The sequence below is a fragment of the Sturnira hondurensis genome, unplaced genomic scaffold, assembly GCF_014824575.4.
Source record: "Sturnira hondurensis isolate 20B ecotype Veracruz unplaced genomic scaffold, ASM1482457v3 Scaffold0004786, whole genome shotgun sequence".
NCBI classification, from domain to species: domain Eukaryota; kingdom Metazoa; phylum Chordata; class Mammalia; order Chiroptera; family Phyllostomidae; genus Sturnira; species Sturnira hondurensis.
Window position 1 is genome coordinate 1,192,793 of NW_028077417.1, and position 20,648 is coordinate 1,213,440.

The 20,648-nt window shown below is 41.3% G+C and overlaps 1 protein-coding gene across 1 annotated transcript in view; it reads right to left on the reverse strand.

Annotated features, from left to right (window-relative positions):
• The window catches only part of HS6ST2 (heparan sulfate 6-O-sulfotransferase 2), a 310,174-nt gene extending 289,835 nt beyond the window's left edge, over positions 1 to 20,339 (reverse strand). The window contains exons 1-2 of the mRNA XM_037046059.1: positions 19,912 to 20,339; positions 18,550 to 19,068 (exon numbers count right to left, since the gene is read on the reverse strand). Of these exons, the coding sequence (XP_036901954.1) occupies positions 18,550 to 19,068; positions 19,912 to 20,339 (947 nt within the window). The remainder of the gene's footprint in view (positions 1 to 18,549; positions 19,069 to 19,911) is intronic.
• Between the last annotated feature and the right edge of the window lie 309 nt (positions 20,340 to 20,648).

Sequence of the window (20,648 nt, forward strand, 5' to 3'; positions counted from 1 at the left end):
AGCCTGGTCCCTTACTGCTGCCTAACTGGTCACAACATCCTATAACTAATTACTGCATAAGCAGATAATATAGACTCTAAGATGTTTATTGACTGAAGTTTACCAGACTTGATGTCTCAGTAGATACACTGTTTTCAAAAATGTTCCATGTGTGTTTGAGATGAATGCATATTCTTCTAACTGGGTGCAGGTCTTTTACATTGAGCCTTTTAATCATGTTGTTCAAATCTTCTGTATCTCCACTTGTTTTTTATTCTTTCATCTACAATTTCTGAAAGGGGTTAGCAGATTTTATATCTTCTCCTTATAATTATCTCAATTTTTGCTTGATATAGTTCAGAAGAATAGTATGAAGTACATACAAGTTTAGACATGTTATCTGATGAATTGAACTTTTGTATTATTATTATTCAGTAATGCTGTTTATCCCCAATAAAGGTTTTTTCTTAGTTTATCTGGTCTGATATCAATTTAGCTGTATCAGCTTCCTTCTGCTTAGTAGTTGCATAGTATATCCATTCCAATCCTACCTGTGTTTCAGCTTTATCTCTTATACATAGCATATAGCTCTGTTTAGTATTTTTATCCATTGGAATAATCTGTAGTTTTCACCTGGTGAGTTTAGTCAGCCTCTATTTATTGTAATAACTGAGGAGTTGACTGACAAGACCAAAGGGCCTTTCAACAGCATCTCTGTGTTTCTTGGATGTAACCTGCCCACTCTAGTCAACTGTTAAACATTTTTTGCTCCCACTGGCTCTCCTGTAGGAAGTTAGCAAAAGTCCAATGATCTCCATGAGTGAATTGGAGCTGATATTATACTGAAGATTTATTTTTATTAGCACAGTTATGGGAGAAAGTCAATTAATGCAAGGAATACTTCATAGGCCTAATCCATTTCATGTAAATCAATGCTTTGCATATTTAAATGCCTTTATATTCCTTCAGAAAAATGCATGGAAGTGGTTCATTAGGACTAAACTCTTCACAAGAAACAGAATGATTCTCTTAAGCTCACTAGGGCATCTCTGCTAGTAAAATTTAAAAAGCAATCAAACGGAATAAGAAATCCTTTTTACAGACATTTAAATTGGGAAAGAACATGATTCCTGACAATTCAGAATAAATGAAGTGCAAATTATTCTCTTATACTATATCTCAGAATTGAAGCTTAAATTGTGACTTAAAAAAGAACCTACAGTTCAATCAGAAAAATACATTTATTGATAATTCCCATGTGATCATATTTGATACATTTATATCATAGGATAACAAGTTCAAAACTATTGCTAAGTTATAAATATGGAATTTATGTGGAATTTGCATCTATTGAATTTTATTTTGAATTTGCATGTGTTCCTATACTTGAATTTTTATAATATTCCAGGAAAAGCACAGTGGAATGTGCCAGACAGATTTATTTAGTGTTATGCTCTGAAATGTGTCAAAGTCTTCAACAGTGTTCTTAAAGGCAAAATGGCAGGAATAACAAATGGAATGCAATAAGACCAAGTGAATAATCCATGGAGTCCAATACCTAGTAAAAGTAAAAAAGCTCTTTTGCCAATAAATATTTGACTAAGCTTTAGACAAATATTTCTCTAATTTACAGGGAATGATATTGTATTAGAAAACATATACCATTAATTGAACTCTCCACTATGCTTTGATGGAAGAGAACATTCCAATTTATACCTTTTCCCCCTAAACTCAGTGACTAAATATCTCAATTTGTCACAAAATGGAGATACTGGCTTTTCAACTGTGAAACACATTCTTTACACTAGGAAAACAACTTTGTACCTAGAATGTAATTTCAGTGGAGTTTCAACATGGTTATGAAACTCACTGCATATAGTAATACCTCAGATAACCAGAGCAGTTGTGTAATGAACTGTTATAATCAACTTAATTTATAGTTAACTGGACTGATGCTCTTTTGTGTGTGTGTGTGTAATTTAACTCTTGTTCAAGTACAGTTTTCTTTCTTGTATTCCCAGCCCTGGCCCCCCCAGTGCTCCCCACCTCCCTCCCATCTCTGCCCCCCACCTTGGTTATTGTCCATGTGTCCTTTATACTTGTTCCTGTGAATCCTTCCCCTTTTCCCCTGTGATTCTCTCCCCTCTCCCCTCTGGACCCTGTCAGCACATTCTGTATTTCAGTGTCTTTGGTTACATTTTGCTTGCTTGTTTGTTTTGTTGTTTAGATTCCTGTTAAAGGTGATATCATATGGTATTTGTCTTTCACCACCTGGCTTATTTCGCTCAGCATAATGCTTTCCAATTCCATCCATGATGTTGCAAAGGGTAGGAGCTCCTTCTTCCTTTCTGCAGCATAGAATTCCATTGTGTAAATGTACCATCGTTTTTTGATCCATGGACTGATGCTCTTATGAAGTGAAACTGCCCTAGGAGGTGGCTGCTCCAACAGAATCAAGTCCCCTACTTTCCCAGATGAGGGCAACAGATGTACTACTAAGTGGTCTAAGCTATCAGCTATGGGTATTTAGAACTATAGCCCTTCAATGCCCCCAAAGACTTCACCCTTCCAGCCAGACCATTAGCTCTGGTATCAGCTCACTTGGAAAGAGACTCATGAAGACTCAAAGTCCAAGCTGTCTTGGATGACTCCAACTGAGCAGAAAAAGCTTTACACTTCCAAGTGTGTGCCACTATTAATTTTCTGTTCCATTTAATTTTTAAGCACACAAGAAAAATAGCAATCCTCTCAAATATCTCTATACAGCATGGCGTAAGAGTTCCATGGATTCTTTGGAATACAACAGCCAATCATCAGAAAAATTAGTAGCCTTTCAGTCTGAAAGTTTATTTAGCTGAGGCTGCTTTCCTCACTAAGGACTCCCAGGATATCAAGAAACTAATGAAATAGCCAGCCATAGTCTTCAGGAACCAAAAAGTAGACATGAGTATAATTTATCATAACCATAATAAAACATCATTTTAAAAACTGTCAATGTTTACTTTTATTATCCAAGTAGTGCATACTCAGAAATGATATTCAAAACTTTCAGAGAAGCAGAGTAAGAAAACAAATCACTGATCAATCTATTAACATCCTGGTATTTTTCTTACATTCTTTATGCTTAGATTTAGGAGGGGAAGGAAAATGATTTGTGCATCTCTCTCTCTCTCTCTCTCTCTCCCCCCCCCTTATAGTTGTTTTACTTCTACTGGGTCCATAATTATTTTTTTTCCTTTAGCATGAAATCACTAGCAATTTTCCATACTCTATAAAAGAATATTTAAATGGTTTTGTAATAATTCTTCAAGTAGATGTGCTGAGATTTCTTGAATCATTCTCCTCCATGTGGATGTTTAGATTTTTCAATTTGTTGCACTCATAAATAACTCATTAGCCTCCTAGTATAGCATTATATCAGCCTATGCATTTCTCCCATGGCACTTCTCACAATTTTATGTAATTAATTATTTGTTTCATGTCTCTCTGTCCCACTCCTGATTTCTCACGGTGTACCCAAGCACAGTGATAAAAGATATGTAACAAATATTTGTTGAATAAATTAATGAATAAACAGAGAAGTGAATGGAAAACATGTATAAGGTTACATTTTTCAATCAAATCTTAGAAATCATGACTCAAAGAAATAAATGCTTCAATGTTCTCTGTTTATATTCACTAATTTATTTCCAAAACAATAATTCAAATTTACATTCTCACCAACAATGTATGAAAATTATGGTATTTACCACAACTTGTCAACACTGGTGACTATCTTTTTTTGTTTGATGGTGATGGTGATTTTATTTGAGTTTTTTGTTTTACTGTGTATTGTTTTAATCAAGGTTATTTACAGGGGCAAAAAGGTTTTCCTATATTTAGTTATTCAAATTTGCATTTCTTCAGTACCAGTGAGACTAAACAGTTTTTCTGTCTGTAAACCAGCTGTGGTTCCCATTTTTTAAATTATGTGGTCATACTCTTTGTTTTCTAATCAATTTGTAGCAGTTCTTTATACAGGGCACATGCCATTCTTTTCTCTGTTTTATTTGTTGTGCATATTTGCATCAATTTGATATGTGCCTTTTCACTTTCATTATTTTCTGACTGATGAACATTTCTCATTTTTATGTAATCTTAACTGTCTATCTTTACCTCTATTCAAACGTTCTTTTTTCTTGACTAAGTGCCACATGTGAAGTGCAGCTATCATTTAAATAATGCCAATTGTGAATTTAGATTAACTGCATTCACAGACTCCCACATATACATGAAAGCCCTAAGCTATCCCGAAGCCCAAGTTCTCACTTCTTTACAAGTTCTGGCCACTAGAAGTATAAGCAACATAGACCATTCACAACTCCTCGGTATTTTCCCAGCCCAAACTAGATACCCTTGTCAACCTCTGCATTGGTCAATACTACTAACTCCATTCCAGACTAGAAGTCAGTGAGGTACCTTTAATTGGACTTCAGCCTTCACATAATCTTTTGTTTTGTTTTGTTTTGTTTTTTTAAACATTCCTTCCATCCAAAAGCTTTTCTTTATTTTTTATTTCAAAAAGATGGGTTTTTTTACTCAAGATAGAGAAAAACAATTCTCACATAAATAGGCACAAAAAACTGGCCCAATATGTTTTTTACCAAAGCCGTTATTTTTAAAATTTTTATTGAATTTATGGGGTGACATGGGTTAATAAAATTATACAGGTTTCAGGTGTACAATTTTATAATATATAATCTATATATTGCACTGTATGTTCCCCACCCAAATTCAAGTCTCCTTCTGTCACCATTTATTCCTCTTGTACCCTCTTCTACCTCCCTCCACCCCCTTTTACCTCTGGTTTCCATGCTGTTTGGAAATCACCATACTGTTTATATTTATATGTTTTTTCCTTTGATTAATCCCTTCACCTTTTTCACTCAATCCCACAACCTCTCCTTTCCTTTAACAACTGTCAGTCTATCTTCTGTATCTGTAATTTTTTTCCATTTACTCCACATATAAGTGAAATAATAAGGTATTTGTCTTTCTATGACTGGCTTATTTCACTTTGGATTTCCTTCTTTTTTATAGCCGAGTAGTATTCCACTGTGTAAATATAGCAGCTTGTTTTATCCACTCATTTACTGACGGGCACTTGGGCTGCTTCCAAATTCTAGCTATTGCAAATAACGGTGCAGTGAATATAGGAATGGATACATTCTTTTGAACTAGTACTTCAGATTTCTTCAGATAAATTCCCAGAAATGGAATCACTGGGTCATAAGGCAGTTCCATTTTAATTTTTTTAGGAAATTACATAATTTTTCCATAGTGGCAGCACCAATCTGCATTCTCACCCACAGAACACGAGCGCCTTTCCTCCACATCCTCGCCAACACATATTATTGATTTATTGATGATGCCATTCTTACAGGTGTGAAGTGATATCTCATTGTGGTTTTACTTTTTATTTCTCTGATGATTAGTGACATTGAGCATCTCTTCATGTTTGTTGGTCAACTGTATGTCCTCTTTGAAGAAGTGTCCTTTGCAACTTCTTCAAAGTGGCAAAGTGGCAAACCTTTGCTAATTTTTTAAATTGTATTGTTAGGTGAGGTTTATTTTGGTGTTGAGTGGTATAAGTTCTTTATAAACTTTAAATATTAAGCTCTTAACAGATGTATCATTTGCAAATCTGTCCTCCCATTTAGTGTGTTGTCTTTTGATTTTGTTGATGGTTTCCTTTGCTATGAAAAAATTTTTAGTTTGATATAGTCCCATTGTTTATTTTTTCTTTTGTGTCTACTACCAGAGAAGACATACCAGAACAAATATTTCTAAGAGAAATGCCTCAGATTTTGCTGCCTGTTTTCTTCTAAAATTTTTATAGTTTCAAGCCTTATATTAAATCTTTAATCCATTTTTAGTTTAATCTTGTATATGCTGTAAGAAGATGGCCTGATTTCATTTTTGCACATATCTGTCCAATTTTCCAAACGCTATTTATTGAAAAGACAATATTTACCCCATTCTATGTTCTTGCCCTCTTCATAGAATATTAGTTGATCATAAAGACACTGGTTTATTTCTGAGTTCTCTATTCTGTTCCATTGATCTGTGTCTCTTCTTATGCCAATACCATGCTGTTTTGATTACTATGGTCTTGCAATAGAGTTTGATATTAAGTAATATGTTTCCTCCAATGTTTTTGTTATTTCTCAAGATTTCTGTGGCTATTAGGGGTCTGTTTTGCTTCCATAAGAATTTTTGTAATATTTGTTCTTGTTCTGTGAAATACACCATTGGTTTCTTAATAAGAATGGTGTTAAATCTGTAGATTGCTTTGAGTATCGTGGATATTTTAATGATGTTAATTCTTCCTATCTATGAACATGGTATATGCTTCCATGTATTTGTCTTTTTCAGTTTCTCACTTCAGGTCTTTTACATTCTTGGGTAAATTTGTTCATAGGAAGCTTTTTTGATGCAATTGTAAATGGGATTGTTTTCTTAGTTTCCCTTTCTGGGTATTTCATTATAGATGTATAAACATGCCACTCATTGCTGGATGTATATTTTGGATCCTGCTTCTTTACTGAATTCATTTTTCAGTTCTAGTAGTATTTTGGTGGAACCTTTAGGATCCTCTAAACACAGTATCATGTCATCTGCAAATGACACTTTTACTTATTTCTTTCCAATTTCGGTGACTCTTATTCCTTCTTGTCTGATTACTGTACCTAGATCTTCCAGTACTATGTTGACTAAAAGTGGTGAAAGCAGACAGCCTTATATTTTCCCTATCTTAAGGAAAACACTTTTAGTCTTTGCCCATTGATTATGATGCTGGCAGTGGGTTTGTCATATATGGCCTTTACTATATTGAGGTCTGTTTCCTCTAATCCCATTTTGCTAAGGATTTTAATCATAAATAGGTGCTGCATTTTATCAAATGCTTTTTCTGCATCTATTGATATGATTATTTAATTTTTTTCCTTCATTTTGTTTATGTGGTGTATCAGTTATTGATTTCCTGGTATTGTACCAACTTTGTATCTCCGGAATAAATCCCACTTGATCATGGTATAGGATCTTTTTAATGTATTTCTGGATCTGGTTTACTAATATTTTGTTGAGGATTTTAGCATTTATGTCCATCAGGGATATTAGCCAAAAATTTTATTTCTTTGTAGTGTCTTTTTCTGGTTTTGGAATTAGGATAATACTGGCCTCATAAGATGAACTGGGAGTCTTCCCTTCTCTTGAATTTCTTGGAAAAGTTTAAGAATAGGTACAAGTTTTTCTTTGAAAGTTTGGTAAAATTCACCTGTGAAGTTATCCACTCTAGAACTTCTGTTTTGGGGGATTTTTTTCATTACTGCTCCAGTTGCATTAGTTGTATCAGTCTATTCTGATTCAGATTCTTCCTGATTTAGTTTTGGAAGATTGTATGTTTCTAGGAATTTATCCATCTTATCCAAATTATCCAATTTGTTGGCATATAGTTGTTCATAATATTTTCTTATGATCCTTTGTATAACTTTGATGTCAGTTATTACTTCTCCTTTTTCATTTGTGATTTTATTTATTTGGGTCCTCTCTCTTTTTTGCTTGATGAGTTTTGTTAAAGGTGTGTCAATCTTGTTTATCTTTTCAAAGAAACAGTTCTTGATTTCATTGACTTTTGTATTTTTTTAGACTCCATTTCTTTGTGCTGTGATATTTATTATTTCCTTTATTCTTCACTTTGGACTTTCTTATTCCTTTTCTAGTTCCTTTAAGTATGACATTAGATTGTTTATTTGAGAATTTTCTTGTTTCTTGAGGTAAACCTGTAATCTTATAAATTTGTTTCTTAAGGCTGCTTTTGCTGTGTCTCATAGATTTGGGGTTGTTGTGTTCTCATTTTCATTTGTTTCAGGGTATTTCTTTTTACTTCTTCCTTGTTCTCATAGCTAAGCCATTCATTGTTTAGTAACATGTTACTTAGCCTCCATGTGTTTATACGTTCTTCAGTTTTTTCTTTTGATTGATTTCTAGTTTCATAGCATTATCGTCAGAGAAGATGCTTGATGTGATCTGAATAATTTCAAATTTATTGACACTTGTTTTTTTCCTAACATGTCTATCCTAGAAAATGTTCCAAGTGCACTGGAAATGAATGTACACTCTTCTGCTTTGGGGTGAGATGCTCTGAAGATATCAATTACCATGTTTTGCTGTGTCTAATGAGCACCCACACTTTTTGTGCACTTTATACAAAGTATTATTATACCTATGGCATGTAATAATTATACCCAGGTATAATGCACATCCTTATTTTTCTCTCAAAAATTTTGGCAAAAAAGTGTACATTATAAATGACAAAATACATTAAATCTATCTGATCTAGTTTATCATTTAAGGCTATGGTTTCTTCATTGTTTTTCTGTCTAGATGTTCTGTCCACTGATTTCAATTGAGTGTTAAAATCCCCTACTACGACTGCATTACTGTCAATTTCTCACTTTATGTCCATCGTTATTTGCTTTATATATTTAGGTGCTCCTATGTTGGGTGCATAAATGTTTACAAGGATTATATCCTTTTGTTGGATTAATCCCTTTAGCACTGTGTAATGTCCTTCTTTGTCTCTTATCATCGCCTTTATTTTGAACTTTACTTTGTCTGAAATAAATATTGCTACCCCAGTTTTGTTTTTATCTATTTGCATGAAATCTTTTCCATTCTTTTAATTTTAGTCTGTATATATACCTTTCATTCTGTGGTCGGTCTCTTGTAGACAGCATATGTAAGTATATGGGTATTGTTTTCTTTTTTTAAAGATTTTATTTATTTATACACAGAGGGGAAGGGGAAAAGAAAGAAAGGGAAACATCAATGTGTGGTTACCTCCTGCACACCACCTACTGGGGACCTGGCCCACAACCCAGGCCTATGCCCTGATCGGGACTTGAATTGGAGACCCTCTGGCTTGCGGGCCTGCGCTCAACTCACTGAGCTACACCAGCCAGGGCTATGGGTACTGTCTTCTTATCTCATCAGTTACCTTGTGTCTTTTGATTAGAGCTTTTAAGCCATTCACATTTAAAGTGATTATTGATAGGTATTAACTCATTGCCATTTTATTCTTTATAACTATGTTCCTGTGTGTGTGTGTATGTATGTATGTATTTTGTCCTACTTAAAGAAGAGTTGTTTAATATTTATTGTAATACTGGCTTGCTGATAATAAAATTCCTTTAACTTTTTCTTGTCTGGGAAGCTTTTTATCTCTCCTTCAATTTTAAATGATAGACTTGCCAAGTAAAGTAGGTCCTTGCTTTTCATCACTTTGAATATTTCATGCCAATCCCTTTTGGCCTGAAACTTTTCTGCCAATAAATCAGTTTATAATCTTATGGGAACTCCCTTGTAGGTAACTGTCTTTCTCTCATTGTTTTAAAGATTATTTGCCTTTGAATTTTGCCATTTTAAAATGTTAATTATGATTTGTCTTGGTGTGGGACTCTTTGGGTTCATCTTGTTTGTGACTTTCCGTGCCTCCTAGACATGTGTGTTTTTCTTTCACAAGGTTAAAGAAGTTTTCAGTCATTCTTTCTTTAAATAGGTTCTTTTTATTTTATTTTATCTTTAAAGACTTTTATACATTTATTTTTAAAGAGCAAAAGGGAGGGAGAAAAAGGACAGAAACATCAGTGTGTGGTGGTCTCTTGTTCGTCCCCAACTGGGGACCTGGTCTACAACCTAGGCACGTGCCCTGACCTAGGGCACGTGCCTAGGCATGTGGGAATTGAACCAGCAACCCTTTGGTTTGCAGGCCAGTACTCAATCTACTGAGCCACACCAGCCAGGATTACAAATAGGTTCTTAATCCCTTGCTTTCTCTCCTCTCCTTCTAGTAGTCCCATGATGCAGATATTGTTACACTTCATGTTGTCCAAAAAGTCCCTTAAACTGTCCTTATTTTTTTTCTTTTTGCTACTCTGATTGGTTGTTTTCTGTGAGCTTGTCTTCCAAATCTTTCATTTGACCCACTGCTATATCTAACCTGTTATTGATTCTTTGTAGTATGTTCCCTATTTTAAAGATTTTATTAATTTATTTTTAGAGAGGAGAAGAGAAGGAGAAAGAGAGGGAGAGAAACACCAATGTGTGAGAAGAACATCAATGTATTAGAGAAACATCAACTGGCTTGCTTCTCAAACATGCCCCTAATAGGGGCCTCCCTGCAACCCAGGCACATGCTCTAAGTGGGAATCAAACTGGCAACCTTTCACTTTGCAGGACAATGCCCAACCAACCGAGCCATGCTAGGCAGGGCCTTCTAGTATATTCTTCATCTCAGATATTGTATTCTTCACTTCTTTCCAGTTCTATATGGTTTCCATAACCTCTTGAATGCTGCTATAGTCCTCAATAGTTTTCTTGATCATTCTTATAACCATTTTTTGAACTCTGTATCTGGTAAATTACTTGCCTCAATTTCCTTTAGCTTTTTCCAGAGATTTCTCCTGTTCTTTCATTTAGGGCATGCTTATTTGTCTCCTGATTTTGGCTGTCTCTTTGTGTTTGTTTCTATGTATTAGGTAGATCTTCTGACTCCCAGTTTGGATAGGTTAGCCATATGCTATTGGTTTCCTGTGGGACACACTGGCACAGTATCCTTGATCACCTGAGCTGGGTACTCCAAGAATGCCCCTTGTTGTGTATACATGGACTTCCTGCTGTACTTGAATCTTGACTGCTACTGGCCCATTTGTGTGTGGATTTATATTCAGGCTGGCTAACTGTGAGGACTGACTTGAAACACACTCTATGAGCTGCTGTACAGGTGTTGACCATACGAAGTAGAATTTGCCTCGGCAGAGTCTGGTACCTGCCCAAACCTCCCTTCATATATGCTGCTTGTGAAGCTAATTGGAAGATTCTGCTCTAATGTTGTCTGAAGCTGGCCACTATGTGTGCCTATTTTGGAGCCTCTTGGGAGGAGCTCTGGTGCAGTTAGTGTCAGACACTGTCTGTGACTGGCCCTGGGCAACCTATTTGGAGCTACAAAGTAATCCATAGTTTGTGGCTGTCTCTGCTAGGCTGCGGTGTGCTCAGAAAGGACAAAATTGTATACCAACATCAGCTTTTACCAGCACGAAGCCCAGGGGCATGTCAGTAAAAATCCCAAGGCACTCAGAGTTTTTCCTTTGCAAGCCTCCACCTGTCAGGTACCTATTAGGCTGAGTCACTGAAAGAGCTTCTGTTGTTACTCAGGTTGCATAAGGAAGATTCTCAGTGAAACAGCAGGTAGGGGTGAGTGTTCACTAGTTTGATGAAGGTTCAAACTTAGTGCCAGTGCTATGTCTGAGGCCACTCAGCAAATGTCCCCAGGTATACTGCCTGGCTGCCACCCACCCCTTTTTGGTGGGACAGGATCTTAGGGAGTCATCAGGGTGAAGCCAGTGGGATTTATCAGGCCCCAACATACCAATATTTGGCTGCACAAAGGGCAAGCTCTGTACTGGTCCTAGAGCCACATTGTTAATTCTGTCCAAAATTCTGCCAGGAGCCTAAGATCAATAAGGAAGGGCTTTCGGGAGTCAGAAAGTTGGGGCTAGTGGATCTCCAGTGAGGAGAAGGTGCTGGTTAGGCTTGTGGGAAGGTGGGAGTAGTAGCCCACACTTGAGTCATACAACTCAATCCGTCCTAGATTTTCTCTAGGCCTTAGCAGGGCAGAGTCACCAGGAATAAAGATAGTGGGACCACCTGGACCCCAGAGGGTGAGGCTAGTGGATCTCTTGTGAAGGGGAGGCACCAGTCAAGTTCACACGAAGTTAGGAAGAATGGCCCCCACCCTAATGTCACACTACTCAGTCACTGACACTCCCTGAGTCTGTCCAGACCTCTATACCTCAGCCCAGGCAGCTGTCTCTTCAGCAGGGCATGGGCTCTGCATGTGGAGTGACAGGTCTGCATGTGGAGTGACAGGGATTTAGAGGGTGGAGCTTTGCATTACCCCAGGCTGATGTCCTAAGGAGGAGAGTGCTCCATCCAAGAAAGATGGCCCCTGTGGTGTGTGAGAGGAACTCAACACAGGAATCCTAGTGGCTGTCCCCACAGCTCTTTCCCCCTAGAGCCACAAACACCAGTCTCTCCTCACACAACTACAATCCACTTTGCCCTCCTTCTTCTGAAGCCCAGAGTGTGTGGCTTTGAAGCAGATTTTGTGCATTGTCCTTTTAGGAGTGTTCCTGTGTCTTTAGCAGACCTCTATTTCTCCTTGGCAGAAAGAATCTCTGCCGATTTTCACAGCCAGATATTTGTGGGCACCTCTTCCCAGCTCTGGTGCTCTGGGATGGGTAGCTCAAGGTGGAGTGTGACCCCACAATTCCTTAAGGGGAACCTTTGAAGCTAAGGTATCCCTTTAGAATCTCAGCCACTGCCCATGGGAATAGGGCCAGCCCTTTTTGCCTCTCCGCCCTATACCAGTCTAGATGTGGCTTCTTCTATAAATCCTTGCTCATAAGACTCCTCTTCACCTAGTCTTCAGATGGTTATGCAGCTTGCTTCCTCTATATTTTAGTTGTATTTCCAGTTTGGTCCTGGGGGAGGTGAGTGTAACATCTACCAGGTCTTCCACCATCTTGGACCTTCACAAGAGCTTTTCATACTCACTGGTATTCAACCCCTTCATTGCCATTCTGGGCCTCTACAATGAGGCTTAGCTCCACATGCTTTCTGAAACATTCCCTCAAGCATGAACTTTCCCCATTATTGTCAGCACTAGCTAGGTGAGGCTGCTGGATCTCATGATGCCATGAGGATGCCATGCCCACCCACAATAACTTGTGTCTTCTAAAAACAGCCCACTATTCCCAGAAGCCTTCCTAAATAGATCTCTCCTTTTCCTGCCTATTCCTCATACCTCAGAAAGCAAAGGACCTTAGAAAACATCTTGGCTAAATCTCCTATTTTTACAGACAGGAATGAACTTGCCCCAAATCACAAGTTCCTCCCTCCCACTGACCTATAGTGTCACAAAACTCACAGTGTTGTACACTTTACCTGATAATCTTTATGGATTTGAGGCTAAAGATGTTGGTATTTGCTTTTTTTGGCTTTGTCTCTGCTCTAATCTCCCCCAGCTGCTATGGTAGCACTACAAGGAGTTAATAATACTTACTGCACAATGTTTCCTGATTAGATGTAAACAGATGGACTTATCTTTATTTTTAAAATATATTCTAGTAAAAGTATGACATTTTAAATACATTATTGATATTCAAATCATGCTCAAACTAAATCTATCTTCTTTATTAAATATCTAAAACCTTAAAGTACTCTGTTCTATTGTAAGCTCTGTGAAAGAAAGGATGACACGTCTTTCCTGGAACATAATGGGTAGAGTCACAAAAATTTGTTTAATAAATAACAGATGGAAGAAATGACTATTCTTTAATATCATTTCATACTGCCTAAGTTGAAGATAGATATAACTATATAAGATACATAAGTTATAACATTCTCATTGCCATATAACAGCAATAATATAAAATTACTTTTAAGAAATGCTAATTCTAATTGACCTTTTATACTTCCTTAAGAACTTAGAGCTTTGTTGGAACCCCAAACAACACAATTGCCCTCCGTGCAGAGATGCTAACTAATACTGGTGAAGTTCTACAGATGTCATCATGGTGAATATCTCTCTTTCTCCTTTGAAATAGTGGGAGTGCATAACAGCTCTTATCAAAGACAGCTGAAGAAATGCATCCTTGGTAAGTGAAGTTTCCCTGGGAGAGCCAAGGGGCCCAGCGTGATAGACCAGGACAACATTCCTGGCTGTAAGGTTCCATTCAATGGCTGTCTCACCTTGTACCACAAACCTGTCGATTCGTCCTACTTTACTGAAAAGTACAAAAAGTGAAGGAGTTGGGAGCATGGGCATGAGGTATGAGCAGGCGCATGCACTGTGGAGTTCTTAATAAGACATAGCTCTTTCCAAGTACCATATGATTTCACTTATATGTGGAATCTAAAGAGCAAAATAATAAACAAACAAAGTTAAAACAGACTCATAGACACAAAGAATAGACTGATGGTAGCAAGAAGGGAGGAGAGTTCAGGGACTGGGTGAAAAAGGTGAAAAGACGAAAAAGTACAAATTGGTAGTAACAAAATTGTCACAGCATGTAAGTGGAGTGTCAAAAATATAGTCAACAATATTATAATAACTATGTAGGGTGCCAGGTTAAGTACAGGCAATATTGGGGCAACACTTTGTTATGCATATGCTTGTTTAACCATTATGGTGTACACCTAAAACTAATACAAAATAATATTAAATGTAAGCTACAACTGAAAAATAAAAGTTTAAGAAATAAAATAAAATACACAGCTCTTTCAAGAGACCTGCCTTTTAAAAAGAAACAGATAGAAAATAAAGCATTTACCACGATATTTAAAAGGGAATTAAAAAAAAAGAATGCTTTCTCCACATAAATGCCATTTAGTCCTCTCATGTTAGTGATAGCCTACTGAATTTTAGATAACAACTAATTATTCCCTGTGTGGCTGCTGGAAAATTTAAGAGATGCTAAAAGTCTAGGATGCAACATGAATATGATGATCAGATTCTTTGAATTGTCTAGATGCTGACCTCCCCCTCCCCCCAGCCACCCTGCCTGTGCAGGCTAGTGCCATACGTCGTAAAGAAAAATGAGCCTAGGACCATTTCTTTGTGCCTGATCCTGAATTCCTCCCACAGACCAAGTGCAGCACTACAGTTGGCTACAAACAGAGGGAATATGGCCGGAGAAAATCCCGCAGAATTTGTGAGTTTTGACAGCTAGTAAGCAACAATGTTTTAATACATTTTCAAAAATAATCTTAGAAATTTTAGAGTGAGCAGGAGTCCTCTCATCCTAAACAACATATTGGCAAACAGATGCATGATATGAAATTTCTAGGTTTCTTTAAAAAGAAATATTATTCTTAAAAAACAACATGTACCTTTTGCCAGCCAAGCACTCTCTCTTTGTCCTCAGGGCAACAGGACTACAGTTGTTTCTATTCAGCAGTTATATATCACCCAAATGCTTTACCATCTGCTGAGGCTAGGAAGTGTCTCAAATGAAGCACTGAAAGCAAGATTCAGGGTCTTGGTGAGTGGCCAGCATTGCCTCTCTTCCCTCCCTAATGTCAATGAATGGTTGAGAGTCAGAAGGTGGCCCCTGTTACTGCTGAAGGCCTTACTGACAATATCAGGCCCCCAGGATCTTCCCATTCTTTTCTAATGTGTAGTGATTTCCAACACAGCAAAGAGAAGCTCCTCTACAACCTAGCCAAGAGACCTAATCTTAGTGAGCATAAAGTTTCAAAGAAGTAGAAATCTTTTTCCAATGGGTGTGGCAACCTTGGCCCAATCTCTCATCCAAACTCACATGTGTAAAATTACAAAAAAACTGTGATGATGTAGGCAATAACAATATCCGTTAACATTTGTTGATTGTTCACTCTGTGATAGTTACTAACATGAAATGTCTCTCACTGTGTTTTTGCAAAAACTCTCAGTGATCAAGGCACAGTGAACAGAAGAAAACAGCTGTGGAGTCAAACAGAACTGGAGTAAGATTCTGGCTGTGCCACTAACATGTTTGATGACCTTGGGAAAATCCTTCAGTCCCTTTGGGCCTCACTTTCATCTGATAAATGGGGATACTTTTGCCCACTCTGCCCTCTTCCCAAAGATAGCACAAGTTTATAGAGAAATACCAGAGACAAGAGATGTGAAAGCTCATCAGAAATTGGAATGTGCTCTTCACACACACCAGACTTGGACAGGCTCTGGTCCAAGATCACAAAGCTGGCTGGTGACTAGCCTGAAAGTATGGCCCAGGTGTCAGAACTCACAGGCCAAACAGGCTAAACTGTGGTCCCCTCAGTTTAGCAGAGTACAGAGACCTCCACCTGGCACAGAAGACTGCTGGACACAGGAATTCCCAATGGCTGACTCTCTCTCATCTACTAAGACCAGCTCCTCCCCCTCATGCATCACTACCAGTACAGCTGCCTCTGTTTCTAATTTTCATCTCTCTCTCTCTCTCTCTCTCTCTCTCTCTCTCTCTCTCTCTCTCCCACCACCACCCCTCTTCCTCTCTCATTCTCATTTATGCATACCCCTTGGCTCTAATACATTAACAGAACTCACAGAACTGGTCCTGCAAGAATGGATTTGTTAACACCCTGGGAAATTCTGGAAATCACAGACTCTCACCATTTGTCAATTTGAAGATTTCTGTAAAGGGGTAGGAATTAATGAAATAAAAAGGTGCCCTTAGGAAAGGGTATTCAAGAAACACGTATAAAGGACCCACAGACAAAGCCAAAAGGGGGAAGGATGGAGGGTGAGAAGTGGGGGTGGGTAAGATGGGGCAGAGTGGGGGAGTGAGAGTGGGCAAATGGAAACAACTGTATTCAAACAAAAATTAAAAAATAAAAATAAAGGAAGGTGCCTTTAGGGTAGCACTGTGTTTCTCTAGCAAATTTTATTTCATTTTTGCAAGTATTCTAACATTCAGGAATTCTCTTTTAACAAGTGGTTCTCCTTTGATTAGAACAGATGACACCTTGATATCACCCTTTTTATGCCCAACAAAAATTTTTTCTTTTTCAAATAATTTTATTTCAACATGGGGCAATTCAGAGGTAAATTTATAGATGATATCACGCCCTGACCTCCATGTCCAAAAGGACTTTAAAATGCACACGTGCCCTGTGGAACTTAAAACATTGCCATAACTTCCATGGTGGCCAAGACCCCAGTTTTACGTCTCTGCCACAGTCACTGTGGAATTTTATTTTTGCCCTAAAGAGCTTTTTTTATCACCACGCCACACTACACCTACAAACTCCATCAGCAAGAGAAATTATTTGCAATATTGCCAAATTGGTTGGGATCTTTTTAAACACCAGCATATTGTGGTGACAATGACTTACAAAATTTTCATAATTAATTTAAGCGGCAAACTTCCTGAGCAAAATTCTCTTAATATGGTTTTAAAAAAAAATCTGTTAGCGCTGGAAAGGAAATGAAAGTTCAACAGATTCTGCCAGAATTGTAGCATTCAAGAAAGAACACTGTAAACTGAGAGAAGGGACAATGAGTAGGGGGTGATGGTTCCTTCTGAATCTCAGCAGTGGCCAGAAAGTCAGAGGGCTCCATTTGCCTGTGACTGCACAGAAAAAAACTGCCCTGGCTGTGGCATTCCAAGTGATACATACAAAGCGCTGCTTAGTTCAGTGCAAAGCGCTGCCTAGTCCAGAGCAGCGTACCTCCCCCGGAGGGTTAACAGGCAGTGCTGGGAGAGGGTCTAGGAAGGCAGCCATTGCAGCAGCAGCAGCAGCAGCCTCAAGAGTCCCTGTGGTCACTCTGATGAGGAAGCAAAGAGCACGGCCATGTCCTTGCCTACTCAGAGATCCAGTCAGGAGGCCCCCTGGCAACCAGATTTACCTTGCCAATTCCCTGAACTCCCAATGCAGCCAAGATTTGTTTTAGGCAGAATGGGAGCCCTATCTGGAGCAACGCACCCCAATACACCCTCCCTGCCCCCCCCCTTACGGTACTCCACGATCTCCACCAACCCAGCATTGCGGCTTCTTGGAGAAAAACGCCCTAGCTTCAAAAGCAATTGGCTACAAGCTCTTCATAAATCACGTTTTTCTGCATCAGCCACTGGCATGGGTTTGTAAATCACCGAGCGGTTTCTCAAGGTTCAACCCCATAAGGGGTCGGAGCAGTGTCCCAGCTCTCCCTTCCACCCACAGGGTGCCCCTTGCACTGGAAAAACGCCCTGGTTGCCTGGCGAACGGCCAGTAGAGAGGGGAGCAAGCTGAGTAACACGAGCTCTCTCCGGTGTCCTCAACAAGGGGCAGAGGGACACCTACTCTCTGGAAAGAGCAGATCCAGAGGAGAGAAAGGAGTAGAGAGGCGACAAAAGTCAGACTGAAAAAGAAAAATCAGAAATGATGAAAGAGAAAGAAGAGAAGCAAAGTGAGAGGAGAAATCGGAAGAAGGCAAGATCAAGACAAGATCAGGAGCATGAGAAAGAAAGACAAATAGGGGAAGCGAGAATAAAAGGGGAGAAATAATTCGGGAGTGGGAAAGAGTACGAAATTGATTCGGAACTGGAGTGAGAAGAGCGAGGACAGGTGAGGCTCAGGAACACTACACACAACGCGGCTCTTTCAGACGCTCCAGTTCAGAGTCTGCACACGGTACCATGTCCCAACAGCGGGCGGGGGGCGGGGGGGCGCTGGTTGGCCTCTTCCCCCAAGCTCCCTCACAGCCAACAAGCAGACCCACCAAAGGACAGACAGACAGCTGTCCCAGGCCGGAGCTGACAAGCGTCCTGACAAGCGTCCTGCGGCCACCAGCGTGCGCACCAGGACACCTGGCACCTGCCCAGCAGAGGAGCAACTGCTGGGTAGCCAAGTTGAGTATTGGGTAGCAGGCACCTTCCAGCCGCGCCTCCCTGAGCTCGGCCCACCCAGGCCCAGGTCCGTTCCGGCACACCTCGGGCGCACACTCACCTAGATGGTCTCTGCCTGGCGTCGCGCTTGCCATCCACCACTGCGGGCACGCAGCTGGTAAGCTCGGTCCAGTCGGCGTGCAGCCCGCAGCTCCAGCCTGTGGAGAACCTGGAGAAGAGCCAGGTCTCCCGCTTACCCGGCCGGTGGCAAGTGCATTTCTTCTGACCCACTCGGCATTCGCAAGGCTGCTCCAGCTGGATGTTTCGCACCAGGTGGCGGCCAAAAGTGGTACCTCCGGTCTTCTGAATGTGCAGGAACACGATCAGGTCATCGCCGTTGATGTCGAAGTCTACCTTTCGCAGGAGATCGCCTCGGCTGAAATTGTAACGGGGCACGAACCTGGCAGAGCTCTCATCCTCTGAGCGGTACGGGTCCGGCATCGGGGAGCTGAACGCCTGAAGACGGAGGAGCTGACATTCTGTGCCGGGGCACACATATTGCAAGACGATCACGGCAAATAGGAACAGCATCACCAAAGCCAGCAGCAGCTTGTTGGATTTCTCATCCATATTCCCGACGCTGGGGGAAACCCAAGTTCGTTACGTCAATCCCGCAGCTCAGCCCGCGCTCGCCGCGCGCCCGCAACCCCCCTCCCCTTGGCGCCGCTGTTGCGCCCCTTCCCCCCGCTCCCCTCCACACAGAGTACTCCACTGCCGCGGCAGCCAGGCAGCAGTGGCGCCCTTCCTCGCTTCCTTCCTTCCCGGCAGGCTCAGCGCTGTGGCTTCTGCCGCACACCACCCCCACCCCACCCCCCGACTCCTTCCCGCTGGCCGCCTGCCCTCTCCCCGGGCCGGAGCTCTCAGGAGCCGTTTCACGGGGTTTCGTACCCCTAGAACCCCGGTTACCCCACTTCTCAACTCACACCCCCGGTCTGCGCCCCCTCGCGTCTCCCTGCACTTTGGGTGGCTTCGTGGCTCCCATCTCCATCCCAATTCGCCCACCACACACTCCCAGGCTCTTCTTTCCCCCAGTTCCCTTGGCGCTTACGCCGCCAACCCCCAGCGTGCCCAAGTGGGCTTCCTCCCCTTCTCCCCCCTCCTAAACCTCCCGTCTCGCACCCGGTTGCCCACCTTGGAGGCCGCCTGGAGTGAGATCGGAGTTGGGCGTGCTGAGTTCCCCTGAGGGAAGGAGTCAGCTAGCAGCTTGACCAGCTAGCAGAGGCACTGCGTTGCCGGCGCCCGTGGAGGGAGCTGCAGCGTGGTCAAAAGCGCGCTGTGTCCCCGCGGAGCGCCCAAGCCCCGTTGCCCGGAGCCAGCTGGAACTTTGCGCCCTCCCCTTCCCCTCACGGCTGCCTTCCCTCCTCGCACAGCTCCCTCTCACACAGGCCAGGGGGTGCGAATCCCTTTTTCGCCTGAAACGTACCTGGCTAGCGGGCCGAAAATCTTGGAGAAGATCGCACCGAGCACGTGCTTCAGAGAGTGGCCCAGGGCTGCCAGGCCCCTAGTGAGCAGGGCCCGGCAGAGGGAGCCCAGGTCCCAGCGTCTCCTGAGGTCGTGCATCCGCCTGCGGCGGCCTCGGGGCAGCAGCGTGAAGAGTGGGGCGCACGCGTCTCCCGCCAGGGAGGAAGACGCCTTTAGGGACTCGTCCAGCAGCGGCTGGGAGTTGAATCCGTGAGACACACCCCTAGGAGGGCCCTCGCCAACTGAGGCGGCGACGGATCCGGGCCGGCTCTCTGCCAATTCAGCCTCTACTCTGGAATGCTGGCGGGGACAGGTGGTGCGGGCGGGCTCTCCTCGCTCCGGTTGCAGTGTCCGCCTGAGCGTCCCGCCTGCACACTCAGACAGTGCCATTCCCCCCTTCAGGCAACTCAGGGTACGATCAGGAGGGAGCTTGAATTTATGTAATACTGCCTCACGCCTAAAAGCTCGAGCCACTTCACAAGCAGAGGACCTGGGTTTTCTCTGGTCTTTGGGAACTTCGGTCACTCCAGTGAGCGCATCACTCCACTTTGGCTCGTAATTTTAACCTCCCCTAAAATAGCAAAGGCACAAATGGGATGTTTTCTCTTCCCCTCTGCCAGTTTCCATTCTCCAGCGGAAGTGGGAGCATTTTCTGAAAAGGTAAGTCAGCATGAAGGAAAAGCATGAACAAAAAACGTT